General features: G+C 44.2%; 2 protein-coding genes across 5 annotated transcripts in view; one reads left to right on the forward strand and one right to left on the reverse strand.

Annotated features, from left to right (window-relative positions):
• AGK (acylglycerol kinase) overlaps positions 1-8,704 on the forward strand; it is a 41,879-nt gene extending 33,175 nt beyond the window's left edge. For all 4 annotated transcript variants that reach the window (XM_082240591.1, XM_082240592.1, XM_082240590.1 and 1 more), the window contains 6 exons: positions 113-170; positions 1,746-1,893; positions 2,231-2,328; positions 3,923-3,993; positions 6,070-6,154; positions 7,581-8,704. In XM_082240591.1, coding sequence (XP_082096717.1) covers positions 113-170; positions 1,746-1,893; positions 2,231-2,328; positions 3,923-3,993; positions 6,070-6,154; positions 7,581-7,715 — 595 coding nt within the window. In that variant the 3' untranslated portion in view covers positions 7,716-8,704. The remainder of the gene's footprint in view (positions 1-112; positions 171-1,745; positions 1,894-2,230; positions 2,329-3,922; positions 3,994-6,069; positions 6,155-7,580) is intronic.
• Positions 8,705-9,084: 380 nt separating this feature from the next.
• Positions 9,085-13,989, reverse strand: part of DENND11 (DENN domain containing 11) — a 31,421-nt gene continuing 26,516 nt past the window's right edge. Inside the window, exon 10 of the mRNA XM_082240579.1 lies at positions 9,085-13,937. The gene's annotated coding sequence lies outside the window, so the exon portion shown is untranslated. The remainder of the gene's footprint in view (positions 13,938-13,989) is intronic.

The raw sequence follows: 13,989 nt of genomic DNA on the forward strand, positions 1-13,989 counted from the left end.
AAGATTAGGTTGTAAGAAACAGCTTTCGTAGATACTGCATTGGAAAAGAGGACTGCTTTCCCCGTTCCCCCAGTTTTATTTTGCTTTTTCGGTTCATTTTATTCTCTTCTAGGTACTGGTATCTTGGGCCTCTGAAAATCAAAGCAGCCCACTTCTTTAATACATTGAAGGTAAAGGGATTTCAATATGGGTCACACAAGGCTATCACGGTGGGAAGATCTGTGATGCACACATAATAATAATAATAATTTACAGTGGTGGATCACATTTTTTGAGTGCATGAAGTCCCCAGGTTTAGTCCAAAACAAAAGAATTTGCTGGAGAGTCACACCCAGACAGCTGTGAGCTAGAGGGTCTGACTCTGTGTGAGGCAACCTCATGGGATCTTACTGTATGTGGCATATAATGTAGTTTGGAGTGCTTACAGGTCATATTTAAGGCAGTGTTGACTTTTTTTTAACATAGCTCAAAACCGACCAAGCTTTGGTTATTCATATTTTGCCAGAAAAGGGTATCAGAGACAATTGGCTTTTAAAAAATCTGCTAGTGGAATGCAGCTGAAATAATACTGCAATGCTAGAAATTACTAGGGAATATTAACTGCATTATGGAAGGGTAAACAGCCTCTCATGCAGCTGAGGTTGCTTGCCTGCCTTCCTCTAGTGCAGTCCTTTCTCATGGTTTTTGTTATGCTAATGATTCACCCTGAGATTTATTCAATTGACGTAAGTGGTGCCTATAAATAGAGCCCACAGGACTGTTGATAATCTGCCTCTTGCATTCAGCCTACCTTCTGTCACAAAATGAGCAAAAAGGTTAATTGCTCTAGTTCTCAGGTACTGAAGGATTTGACATACATTAAAGTAGCTGCATTTCCCCCCTGTTCACACCCTTTTTTGATTCCTTAGCAGATAATAAATATATAACTCTCCTGTGAAATGCCCTGACACATCATAACATATGTACTGTCTGAGTTTGCACGCAATACTAAACCATGGTTTAGTGATATGTAGACAAGCTGCAGTGAGCCCAAACAAAAGTGTCAGTCTCACCTCTCCCCCCCCCCACCTTTCTGAGTGATTTGTTTTATATAAACCAGGAATTCTGTTTTTGAACAAACTCTGTTCAAATGAAACAGAGTTGATTTGAACTCTTGAACAAATTAAATAAAGCAGCTTCATAACAATAGTTTGGCTTGTTTTGAACCTTACCAGGATTCCTGGTTGCTTCAACAGGACAAGCCAGGGTTTATTCAACATGATATTAATCTCTTCAGAAGGCCTCCTTCTCCTGACTACATGGGAGGGAAGAGTGCAACAGTTCACTCTGTCTTGCTGCAGCTCATCCACATAACGTTAAACCACAGTTTAGTGTGACAGTCGAGTGCAGCCTTTGCAAGACACAATTTAGATCAGCTAGACCAGAATTTCTTCTCTCTGGCAGGACAGTAACCTTCTTTGGGGGAAGTAGAGTTCTTTCCTCACACACACTTTCCCCAGCCACCCCGTCCCCCTCAACTGACAGAAACACTTGTTCACCTCATCACAGGGAAATGGGCTAGTAGAATGGCTGGAGGAGAAAGCAGCAGGTGGGTTAAGCAGCCCCTAGATTGCCTCTTCTGCCTTGTGGCTGTTTGGTGGCAACCATAACTCCAAGTCTGCCTGCTGCTGAATGAATGGTCGGTCTAGCTCTCGCATACCCCTGTAGAAATGGTTATTTTGCTTTTTCTTTCTGGAAATTCCAAGGAGTGGCCTCAGAAGCATCTAGCCTCCCTTTCCTATTTGGACCCAACTCCAAGGCCTCCTGAGGAGCCGGAGCAGAAGACCCCTAGACCTCCTTTATACATCAGGCTTTACAAGAGACTGGCACATTATTGGACACCTGTCCCCAAAGGTAAGCGGTCAGTCATTCTCTCTCAGATGGATAGTTATATTAAAGCTGTTCATTAGAAGAATCCTTTCTCCCTGCTGTGGCCCTTCAGCAGGGCCTTGAGAGATCTGTCACCTTTTCCAATTAAGCCAGTGAGTTGCTTTCTTTTTGTTGTGTGAACTTTGAACTTCTTTCTTCCTTTTCTGCGGCTGTTGTTCATTTGAGCCGCCGGCATTAAATATAGATGGAACAAGGCCTTGTGAAGTAACAAGAAATAGAAGGATCTGGGCCTCTGCTGATCTTAATACAACAGCGCTTATCTAACTTTCTGTTTAATGGTGTCTTTCCTCTTGGACTTCAGAAATCCCCATGGAGGTGACCCCGGAGGCCTGGAGAGAAATGCAGCTGTCCGCTATTGAATTCTCTGTCACTACTCAGAACAGACATCTTGACTTGAAAGTAAGAGTAGAGAAATAAATTAAAAAATGCTAAGCTTTCCTTCATCTTCACAAAAGTAGTTGCTTTGTAACTTGAGGGGATAACAGCCTGCTTAGGCCTAATATATCGGGCCTGAATTCGAAATGGTGGCAATCTGAGATGTGTGCGTCTGTTTTGCTGTGCCTCTTTCTAAGTCCTACACCCTGTGGGCCGTGTGTGTGCTTCTTAAAATGGGCCGTGCCAAAGAGAGAGAGAGAGAAGCATATACACACACATGCTTTTTGTACTTTATGAGTACCTGTGGCCATTCTGCACATAAAATGTGTGTGTCATTTCCTGTGCAGTAAGTCCTTTGGAGCATGGAATGTTTAGTGCAGAATTCCATTTCTTGAGATTTTCTGCTTTTAAGGAGTCACAAACCACCTAGACCTTACTGCTTCACAAATAGACTTGAAAGTGTGTGGACAAAGCCTGCTGGATCTCTGAAGCCAAAGGAGGTAACAATTTCTCATGATCAGGAAGCTAGCTGGGCTCCAGGGCCCCAGGCAGTTCTTATCTTTTCTTCATGACTAACAGAAATAGAATAATTTTGCAAGGCTGGTAAATAATTATGCAAGTTGAGGCGCACCATTCAAGGGGGCTTGCTTTGCATAGTTTACGCAAGCTTTTCAGTTTTTGACTTGTATTTATTTTTTCAGCACCGCCCTTGTAAGACTTTAGCACAGAACATAAGCCTGAAAGCAAGAGGCGTAAGGATTATTGTTTACGTCTTCCCTGTACCATTTTTTTACTGAGCAAAGACTGAGATGCCTTGTGCTGAATATCAGCAAGTACCTAGGAGCTAAACTGAACATCCCTCCACAGATTGAAGGATAATTACCGATATGCCCAGTTTTTAAATGAAATGTGTGTAGTAGATCAAAGGAGCGAGGATGCAGCTAGCTGGGCTGCTAAGAGACTCTTCTGGGCTCGGAGCACTGCTTTTTTATTTAGGACGTTGTGGTTGGGTGGAATTCCTGAGTGCATTCTGAGCTCTGGGCACTCAGCTATAGGTTTACCTGTACCTGCCTGCCTACTAACCTGCTTACAAGGCCACCACAATAAGTTCAGAACCTGAACTTGCCAATCTGAGAATCCTTAACTTCAAGGATGAAGATGTAAGAAGATGTCACTCTGTGTGCTATTGTATAAGAGGAGGTTTGGAGGTTAATTTTTATTCCTTCTACAAAGAACACTCTGCTTCAACTGCAGACGTGAGTTTGTTGCCCTGGCACTGCAAGACTGTAAATGTCTACTCAGGAGTAAGCTCTACTTAGTTCAGTGGGACTTGCATTCAGGTAAGTGAGTAGGAGATTGCAGCTGTGTGTGAGAGAGAGAGAGAGTGAGAGAATATGAGAATATGTTAATGCACATTCTGCCTAGTTTTTGACCTGGCAGTGCCCTTCTATGGCTCACAAAGGTAACTCTTTGCTTTGAATTCTCCTGGCTCCCAAATACTGTTTTCCCCCAGAGAATTGGAAAAGCTACTGAATTCATTCAGAGGCAGATGGTGGGGCTTACATGAGATGTTGTGGCTGTTAGTTTTAACGCATCCATTTCTGAACATTTCTTTTAGCGCACAGAAGACTTCATGAATATTTGCATTGAACCAGATTCGATCAGTAAAGGAGAATACATTAAAAGAGGGTGAGTCCTAGAGAACCTGTAATGATATGCCTTATTGCTATCATAAAATATATTTATCAATGTGCTTTTGGGGCTAGTTGGTAGTTTGTATAGTAAGGTGCATTAAGGGCAAAACTGGAGACAATGGACTTAAAATCTAGAGCGGAGAAAAAACTAATTGGTGCCCCTGGCATAAATAAACCCTTCTAATGATCCCAGCTGTGTGTCAGCTTCAGTCAGCAAGGGCACCGAAGGAATAGTTCTTGGTGGCAAATCACAGTCTCTAATTTATAGTTTCCATGACCACTACAAGGCTGCAGATCATTTCCCCGTTTCCTTGAATCTCTTCATATTGCTCCAGCGTTGACTCATGGCGACTTCCTACATTGTTGTTGTCGCTATTTATTTCATTTGTGAATGGCTTTCCGTAAAACATCCCAAAGCAATTGAACGATAAAAATGCAAACCATAAAAGCATATCTAAAAACTAGGAGAGTCTCGAGACAAGGACAGCAGATGGGAACACTGTTAAGTCAGTGAAGAGGATGAATAAGAGGGAAGGCTTCTATCCATAGCCTTCCTTTGAATCCTAAACCCCAGTATGCACTGTCAGGACATGGTGTGGTGTTGCCACAATGACCCAGTAGACAGGGCATTGTCCAAAGGCTCATGATGCAGCCACCTCTCTGAAACTAAAGCAGGTCTGCTTCTGATAGGTCCCCAGCTTGATTCCTCACCCTGGCATGCACACATGGGGTTATACTCAAGGAGCTGGCGATCCAAGCTGGTGCAGTGACCCACCTTACTAGACTTGAACCTTGGTTCAAAGTGAGCACAGCAAAGAGCTTGTAGCTTTGAGCAAGTAACATTGTCCTGCGCTTCTCTTCTTTGTGTGTAAAACGAGAGGATCCCTTCGCCTCGCAGTCTGGTTAAGGGTGATGAACCTTGAGTCTTGGGTGCATAGATTTGGAGGGAAGTTGCATTGATCTTGATGGAACTGACTTCTAAGCATTAATTATTCAGGTTTGCAGTCCCTACTATTAAAAGGATGAGGCAGCTCGAGGAATTTGTAATCCATTTTAATTTAGGCTCCCTGACAAGGCCGTTGGCTTCGCGAGCCCCCGAATCAGCCATGGTTCCTCACTGCTGCACTTGATCCATAGCTTTCTCTTCCGATTTGTCTAATCTTAATGTATTTTCTTCTTTAACAGAGATTGGGCTTCTTTTTGGGGCTGTGTGAGGATTACCCTGCGGGAGTTCCTCTGGGCTGTAAATCAGGGGGCAGGGTCTCCATCTTGCGGGCAAATCTTGGCTCACCAGGTGGTCTCGAGCTGGCTTGCGAGGGGTTTCCCCAAAGCATGCCCACCCAGCCACTTGTGATGTAATCTGATGGGTGTGTGGGTGTGATAAACCCTGATGGGGCATTCATGTTCCTAGCAGTGAATAGCAACAGGCAGCCCAAACAGCAGGATGTTAAATCCTGCTCAGTTTGGCAAGACTCCATGCAAACCACTTCCTGATTCAGGGACATGTGTGTATCAGACTCTTCTGGTGAAGTACAATAGCAACTTTGTAAAATATACAGTTTGGGGCTTCCCCCTCCCCCCCCCTTTGTTTTCCCTTCTGCATGGGTTCTGCCCCCCCCCATTTGTTTGTGCCTCACCATGTCTGATGCACATATGTACTTTTTGAAGATGTTTAATAATAACAATAATAATAAAGATCTGGCCTGTGGAGCCCAAAATTCCCTACCTCCACTGTAGATAATGTGCTCAAAGCAGGTGGTTCAATTAATGCTGCTTGTAACTTGTTTTTCAGATATGTCTATTGCTTTTCTCGCAATTCCCATTTAAGGGGAGGGTTTTTCCTAGTTGAGGCTTGCTGCTACCCCATCAATTCCTTCTGCCACACAAGTTCATTGGTCTCTTAAAATGTTTCATTTAGTTTGTTTGGCTATAGTAGAAGAAGGAAGTTGTGTCGTCCAGTGCCTTTCTGGGTTAGCAAGGCAATCTGCTTGCCGGCTTCTCTGCAGCCCCTTTGTGCTTTAAGCATAGCTATAATGATGACTTGGTTGCTCTCTTCCTTTGTTTTGTACAGAAGCCAAAAGATGGAGGACCCCCACTTGTGCCCAGAAGGAAGCCAGTGCCTTCAGGCTAGCAGGTGTATCTTGCAGCTTCCAGAGGTGAGAAATAAACCATAGAGTAAAGCTATGCTTTCCTCATTCTTCCCTTACAGGTAGTGGAAGGATCCTGTTCCCCCACCTAGAATTAGGCAAATTTCCTTCTGTTGTATAAAGGCAGAATGATTACATTCCAACTTGCTTCATTGGGATGGGATATGCCCAAAAGCCAGCGTCACCCATCCTTCCTAATTTAAAAAATCAGTATGTGACAGTCTTCCTTGCTGTATTCCCACCTCCTCTTGTGTCTTTTACATTCAGGTAGGCCAGTTTAATGTCCCTTTCTATTCCCAGGGCAAAGCCACTGTGTGGCAACAGGAGGAGTGTTTTTGTGGGCAATCAGTTCCTTCCAAAATAGCAGCCTATATTTCAGCTTTCAGAGAATCCTGTAGTTATGGGTAGGAAGCCAGGTTCATAGAAATTCCCAAGATGCAAATTCCACCTGTCCGAGCATAATCCCCAGTTAAAAATCACATTTGATGACACAGAGACAAGGAGTGGGGGCAGGGGGAGATTCAAGACCCTGTAAATTGATTTTGCCCCCTAATCATGCTATACATTTGATGGGTAGGTTGTTTGGAATCCCAAAATTGACTATAGCTTTTAATGGATGAAAAGGGACCTTTCAGTTCTGCAGCTTAGGACAAAGCAAGGGGGGCCGGAGGGGGGTGGAATGGGAAGAGGAGGTTAAGCAGAAGTAATCTGTCCAACCTATTTCTAGGAGGTGGTGATGGGAGGCCCACCATTAATAGCAGGGATCCAATGGGGGAAGACTTTCAGGTGGCAGTTTCAGGAACTGCCTCCTTGGGTGGTCGCTATGCAAACTGGGAAGTACCGAAATGTGGAACCAGGATATCTTCCCTGTAGCCAGAGAGGTGCATTTGACAGATAAAGAGAAGGCATGAATTTCTCTATAGAGGAAACGCCTTCTGCCTGTGCTGGACCTGACGCTTACAGAATTGGAATTGTCAGCGAGCAGAAAGCAGGTGAGGTAGTTTGCAGGCTGTCTTAAGTGAGAGGCTCAACCATGTCTGGCAGATAGTTGAAGCAGGGGTGAGAAATCTCAGCCATGGGGGACCAGGACTGTTCCCTAATCCATTTAGCCTCTCACCCTCCAGCCAGGCAGCCCTCCTGTCAATCATGTGACATCACCTAGGCCATGCCCCTCTGCTGGGCATAGCCTTGACAGCTTTACCTGGCTGGAATGCGCCCTCGAACTGTGATAACAGCCATTTTAGAAAATAAATAAACAGTGCTTTCTCAGTGAAGTGTTTCAGAAGAGAACAACTTGAAGTGGAGCCCTAACTTAGGATGAACACCAGCTCTTTCTGGTATGTCTGGCTATGTGACCATGGAGGAAAAGAGCCCCAGCTGCTCAGACCTAGCCTTCGTCAGCATGTCTCTTTCATCTTTCCTGCTTTCTCTGCAGGATACGGAAGGCTTCCTGGCTGTGGACAGTGAGGAGTACGAAGCGATGCCAGTGGAAGTGAAGCTGCTGCCCAGGAAACTCCGTTTTTTCTGTGATGCCAGAAAAAAAGAGCAAATGCTTCAAGGCGCGTCCTAGCGAAGGCTGCTGCCGCCAGCCAACCGTGTGAACTTCAAAACGATGCTCTCTGGCTCCTGGTTGGCAGGCTGGCGTTTGCATCTGATACGGCCTGCAGGCATGTCAGGTGCCAAAGAAGACACATATGGAAAGGGTCTCTGAAAAGGGGGTTAAATTGGTTAAGTTTAAAGAACTGCAGCTGGAAAATTTGCATGCCTTTCCTCGAGTACAATGAAAGACTGTTTTTTTGCAGACTGACCAGTGCTTTGTGTGCAAGTAGCAGGATCTCAGAGTTCTAAATTCCCTGCCTTGGAAGTGTTAGGGTAGAAATCCATACATATTTATTTGGGTCTCATTTGGCCATTTCTTAAGGGAAGAATGGCTTTCCCCTACTCTCAGAATTGCTATTTTCAGCAGAAGCGCTGTTTCGGGTGTTTACATTATGCACATCTTTTTTTCCCAAGGAGGTGACACACTTAACAAAGGAAATGAAGTGTGTGGGGAAGGGGGGGGGTTAGTCTGAATACTTAAAATGCACACAATCCAAGTTGACTATGCCCTTTTCTTAAGAGAAGCCGTAGTGATGGAAAGATGCATCTAAAATGAGTGTGCATTGCCCTATGGTTAAGCTGCTATTATGCCAAGTTACAATGAGTAGCAGCTCTCCAGCTTATAGCAGAGGTGGTTTCCACGCCTGCTATTAAATATAAAATTAAGATGCCTTCAATAATGCAGGTAGAACACAGACCTCATGGCGAATATCTGTTGAAAGTATCATTCCTCCACAGAGAACTCTAACCCAACTTGATGGCATTCGCTGCATCTTGTGGGAGCTATTGCCATAGTTTAAACCCATGTGCGAACTACTTTCCTTTGGTCGGTCCTGAATCTTCCAGCATCCAGTTTCAATCAGGAGGGAGAAAAACACTTCTGTATCTTTCTTCACACTATACACGTCTATTATAACTCCTCTTACTCATATATTCTGTAAACTAAAAAACAGCAACAAAGCTGTAACCTTTCCTTATTTAGGAGCCATACTCCACCCCATTGATCATTTTCGTTGCCCTTTTCTAGCTTTTTGAAGTGAGATGACCAGAATTATAGTGTGTTCCAGAAATATTCACTGTGTGCCACAAGCCCTTTGCTGGTTCCTAGTATGGGGTGGGAGCCTTGAACCCCCTCAATCACATTTGTAAGGAAATTATCACCAGCTCCCTGACCAAGAAGGGCTTGGCCATGTCACTGATTCCCAAGACAAAATACATTCATGTTCTCCCATTACTAACATAAAAAGCCTCAGAACATATCTCCATATTAGAAAGAAGTATCTCATTACAGTTGTCCCATAAAGCGCTTTCAGAATAATTGGCAGGCACAAAAGGCTGTAGTGTTAAAAGTGAACTTTAATAGAGTAAAAAAAGTCCATTATAGTATGTACATGAGTCCCTCTCGGGCTCCACATAAGCAGTGGCAATCCACAAACTTCGTGCTTTCCTTCTTGCGGGAAAATGAAGAAAGCCACAGGTACAATTGACACCGCTAAAGGGAGGTGCGTGGTCACAGCTTAGTGAGGAGAGGCTAGCTGCCGATCAAATCAGATTCACGCTTCATCAGAGATATTGGAATTATCACAGTCTGCTGCCTTTATGGCTGCATCAAATTGGTAGTTGTACACTAAACTCAGCTGCTGAGGGATACTGCTTTAAATCACAACACCCTACAGATTTCTTACCTAGGAGAAGAGAGGAGGAATGCCCTCTCACTGACACTACCAGGAGGGGTTTCAGTCAATCCACCCTTTTACCAGAAATACTTCCAGTATCAAGTGGAGAAGTATCACAAGCAGATTTATGGCCAAACCACATATGGGAGAATTGGGACTGGAACGCGTGCTGCGCTCAGGTGTTTGTTCTTAAACTTTCACAACTAACTACTGATGAGCCAACTTTGGATTCAGGCAACAGTTCTGGAGGAGAGGTTTATCCCCCTTTACTCAAGATCTCTCCCTGAGCTATTAGTCCTTCTAGGGGAAAAGTCAGGTAACAACTCATACTTTGTTCTTCTCCCAGTGAGACCATTAGCAACCTTGCAGGTAGGGGTAATTTCGATTAGAGAACCATTTCTCTCTTCCACATGTAGTTTAACCCTCTCCCACGGGGCTCCTGCCGTGATCCTACTTGAAAGAAGCAAACTTTTTTAAAGTATCGGGTGAACCAGTCAGAGTTCTGTATATTGTTTGGTGGTCTTGCAGTGGTGGCCCACTGTGATGGCCGATTCCCAATTTCTCTTATGAAAACAGCTGGGTTGAGGATGCTATGTATTTACAGTATACCCCACAATAAGCCTTTGGAACTCTATTGCAGGAGTGGGGGATCCTTTGTCCCTCCAGATGGTGCTGAAATATAGACTCCTGTCATCCCTGGTGCTTGCTAGGGCTGGTGGGAGCTGTGGTTCAGTGACGTTTTACAGCTTTCCTTCATTTTTAGTCTGATCGTATTGGGACTCCCGTACACCACTGTGTTGGAATAAATAAACAAACGCCTAGAGGGCCAAAAGCTCCACACAACCTGCTCTACAACAAAGCAAGCGGCACTTTTTCGCAACAGCCATCACTTACAGAAGAAGTTTTGCCTTGGTTCATAGGTTCCCGCTCATCCCACTGACTTGCACACAGGAGCCATCACAGACCCAAGCTTTCATAGTGCTCAATGTCATGCCAAGCAATGTTAGTTCACAAATTCAGCTGCCACTACATTGTATGCCCAATGTGAACTGCCCAGTGAGATGGGCTGTGCTTGTTTTGAAGAGTGCACCATAATCGCCATGGAGTGTCGAGACTAAAGCTGGCTGTGACTTAGATATTTGTTACGGAAAAGGAGGAGCAGAGTATAGTTCAGTGCCATGGTGATATCCCCTCTAGGCACACAAGACACACAGGTTTAAAAATAGGTGCTGTGTTTTATAAACAAGTGGCTCACTGCCTGCTTCTTACTGCTGGGAAAATACCTAGAAAACAAGGAGCGATCTCATAGGTGAGGCAGTATGCACTTTATGTCGTACACATAAACAGCAACTTGCCTCTCAATGGCATCTGCATAGCAAACTGCACTTTTCAGCCTGTACAGCAGAGGGAGCATCGCTCATTTGCCAAACACATACTAATGGGAAACTCAATTTTTTTCTCTTCAGTGCCTAGCCTTAAATGGCACAACCACAAATGAAAGGCAGGTAACAGCAGGCTTTGGGGGGAACCCCAAGTATATACTGTGCAGAAGTGCACAGAAAATCTGTAGAGGAAAAAGCAATGCCGGAGAAAACAGGAATCCCCAAACAGCCCAATGAGGACTGAGCATGCTCAGTGCACATTGAATGGTGGGTGGGGAAAGGAGGGTGGAGTATCCTGGAAAGGGCATGGCAGACTTGCTGGAACCCTGAACAGCACTTCGCGCTGCAATGTTTTGTTGCAGCTCCCACTTATATCTCCTATTTACAATGATCCGTGCACCACTGCAAAGTAGAACCAGTGGCTTCACTACTTTCCTGTGCCAGGCACTCAATTTTAAAACAACAAAAATACATATATATATATACAAAAAAGACGATACTGATCTCGTATAGGGGAGTTTTCAAAGGGCCAAAGCAAGGCTCCTCATTGAGAAAAAGAATTTAAGCCAAGTTGGTGCTATGATCAGCTGATCAAGCACAAAGGCTAAAGCTGCCTCAGAAACCAGATTGGAAGAACGGTCACTGCCAGAGGGAGCTCTGCAGTTGGGTATGGAATACTACCATTGCAATCCCCATATGCTGTCTTGGGGTATGTGAAGTTTATTGTATGGTGTCCCTCTGCCAGGGGAGCAACTGGTTGTGGGAGTCAGGAGTAAGAGGAACTTCAATTGCTAAGATAAGCATATTGCAGGGCACTTACACTCTTTTTCAGGAGCAAAATCTTATTATGCATATGGGAGGAAAGAGAACTAGCAGGTTGCTGTTTTTCCTGCTTCTCCCACACCCGAGTGCAGAAAGGAGAAAGACAGATAAGAGTACGAGAGGACAGGTTTTTAAACATTTCTATAGCTCAGCATGTTTCCTCCTAAATAGCTAGTTTGCACAGTTTGTTTCTGATGTAAAAAGTCACATTGGTACTCTTCTCTTGAAGCTTCTACAGCCTCCTGTAAAGGGCATTTATTATTATTATTAATAATAATAATAATAATAATAATACAAGAGGAAATCTGGCTGGATTACCCAGTTATGGCGGGACAAATGGCCTTAAAATGATGTTTTTAGGAAATCAGGAGTCATGTTTTATAGGGTTTTCGAGCCCTGAAAGTTACAAAGACAGGCTGTGAGCACAGCTTGATGAAATTTCAGAAGTCAAGGTGGAAGGAAATAACATAGGCTGGCCAGCAGGCAGGGCAACTGTGCTGCACATGCCTCTTTGCCCGTGCCTAGCAAAAGCAAACTAAATTATGCAAAACAAGCAAAGAGGCTATTTTAACTGCGCAGTTTACAGCAACCCTGGGCAGACTTCAGGTTTCCAGGAGCCCCTGAGTTGCACAAACCTGATCCAGATACAAAACAGGAGCTGGGGAAGTGGAATATCCAGCCTTGCATTTAAGCACTAGCCTGATGGCCATTACGTGACAAGGTGTGGCATGCAGCAAAGTGAGCAGGGTTGGTGGTAGAGGGATGCAGCATTCTCTCTACACCTAGCACGGAAAGAAGCAACAAAGATCTTTCCAAGTAAGGTCCTGGGTCAATATTCTGATCCTGTCTTGCATGTTTTTCCTCTGCATTTTCCTTTTAAGAATCCACTCTGTTCCTGCTTCAATGCGTTTCCTGCTGTGAACAATAATCTTAATTCTGTTGCCTGGGAAGAAAGTGGTAGAAGAATTAATTGCCTTCCTCCTGCCTAAGTGGGGGAGGCTGTGGTTTATTTATTTATTTTGCAAATTGGAAGCTGCAGAGAGTTTTGGATTTGAAAACCAGGGCAACAGATCTTTTAGAGAGAAAGCTATTTCCCTCTCCCACCCTAGCTGACCCACAGCAGCAGAGCTTGGGAACTGGTGATCTTTTCCCCCCTATGAAGAATCCCCCTCCCCCCAAAAAATACCTTCCCCAGGATTGCTCCGTTAAGATAGGAAAGGTTCTCTTAAAACACCCACCATTTGACAGCAAAACAAATGAACGAGGGAAGGGAGTCCTGTAAGTAGTGGGTAGGACTTCATTAACAGTTCCTGCTCCTTCAAATTGCCAGTGTTTCTTTTATTTTCCTGGTCTTGTTCCTGTGTCTTTAGAAAGCAGCCTGCTGCCATGCACAAATTAAGCAGTGAGGGTTTTTCCTAGCATGGCTGTAAACAGGCATGAAAGGCTTTTTCTGCGTTTCAGACTAGGTGACCAAAAAGTTTAACCTGTGGTAGGTACGTTGTGTTCCAGAGGTACACAGCAAGTGAACAGATTTATGAACCCCATACACATATAAAATAGAATTTCTGGAGTGGACAGCTGAGCTCTGCTGCCCCTTCTCCTTTCCATGCACAAACTATTGACCCTGACTCTGGATCTACATACTTAGCTACAAACATAATGTTCTATCAGTCACTGTCCTGCTGCAGCTTAGCGGTTTGGGAAAAGAAGCAAAACTTAGGCAAAGACCCCAAATTCAAAGGCTTGGTTTGTGCACGAATCAGGACCACCACAAAGGATATCAAGGGGAGCGAATGGAGAAACTGGCGGCTTGGAGTCACATGCTGAGCAATTATTATCTTTCACTATGTAAAATAAGTTACCTAAGCCCCAACGCAGGAAGACTCCACCCTACAAAACAGCTAAATATGAGGTAGGAGGAAAGGGTTAAGACAGAGGCAGGGAATCTGCTGCCCTCCAAATATTATTGGGACTCCAACTCCCATCAGCGCCAGCCAAGGATTATGTAGTTCAACAACATCTGGAGGGCTAAAGATTCTGCATACATGGGTTAAAACGTAGAAGGAATGTGTCTTCTCTACAGAAAAAGATGAATGCCATCACTATTGCGGCTCACAAAAGGATTCTTCCATTGCATCCACCCTAGTCATAATATATGGAATGTGTTGTCAATAATAATAATAATAATAATAAACTCCATTAAGTATTCCACACAAAGAGTGCAGAACACTAAAAGTCCAAGAGAAGGTCTAAAAACCAAGGAAGCACAGAGAATACTTGAAAAGATCGTGGTTGAAACAGTATAAGCTATGACTTTTTTTGAATTATGGTGCTGGAGGAGACTCTTAAGAGTCCCATGGACTGC

Source organism: Podarcis vaucheri, assembly GCF_965113315.1.
Source record: "Podarcis vaucheri genome assembly, chromosome: 10".
Lineage (NCBI taxonomy): Eukaryota > Metazoa > Chordata > Lepidosauria > Squamata > Lacertidae > Podarcis > Podarcis vaucheri.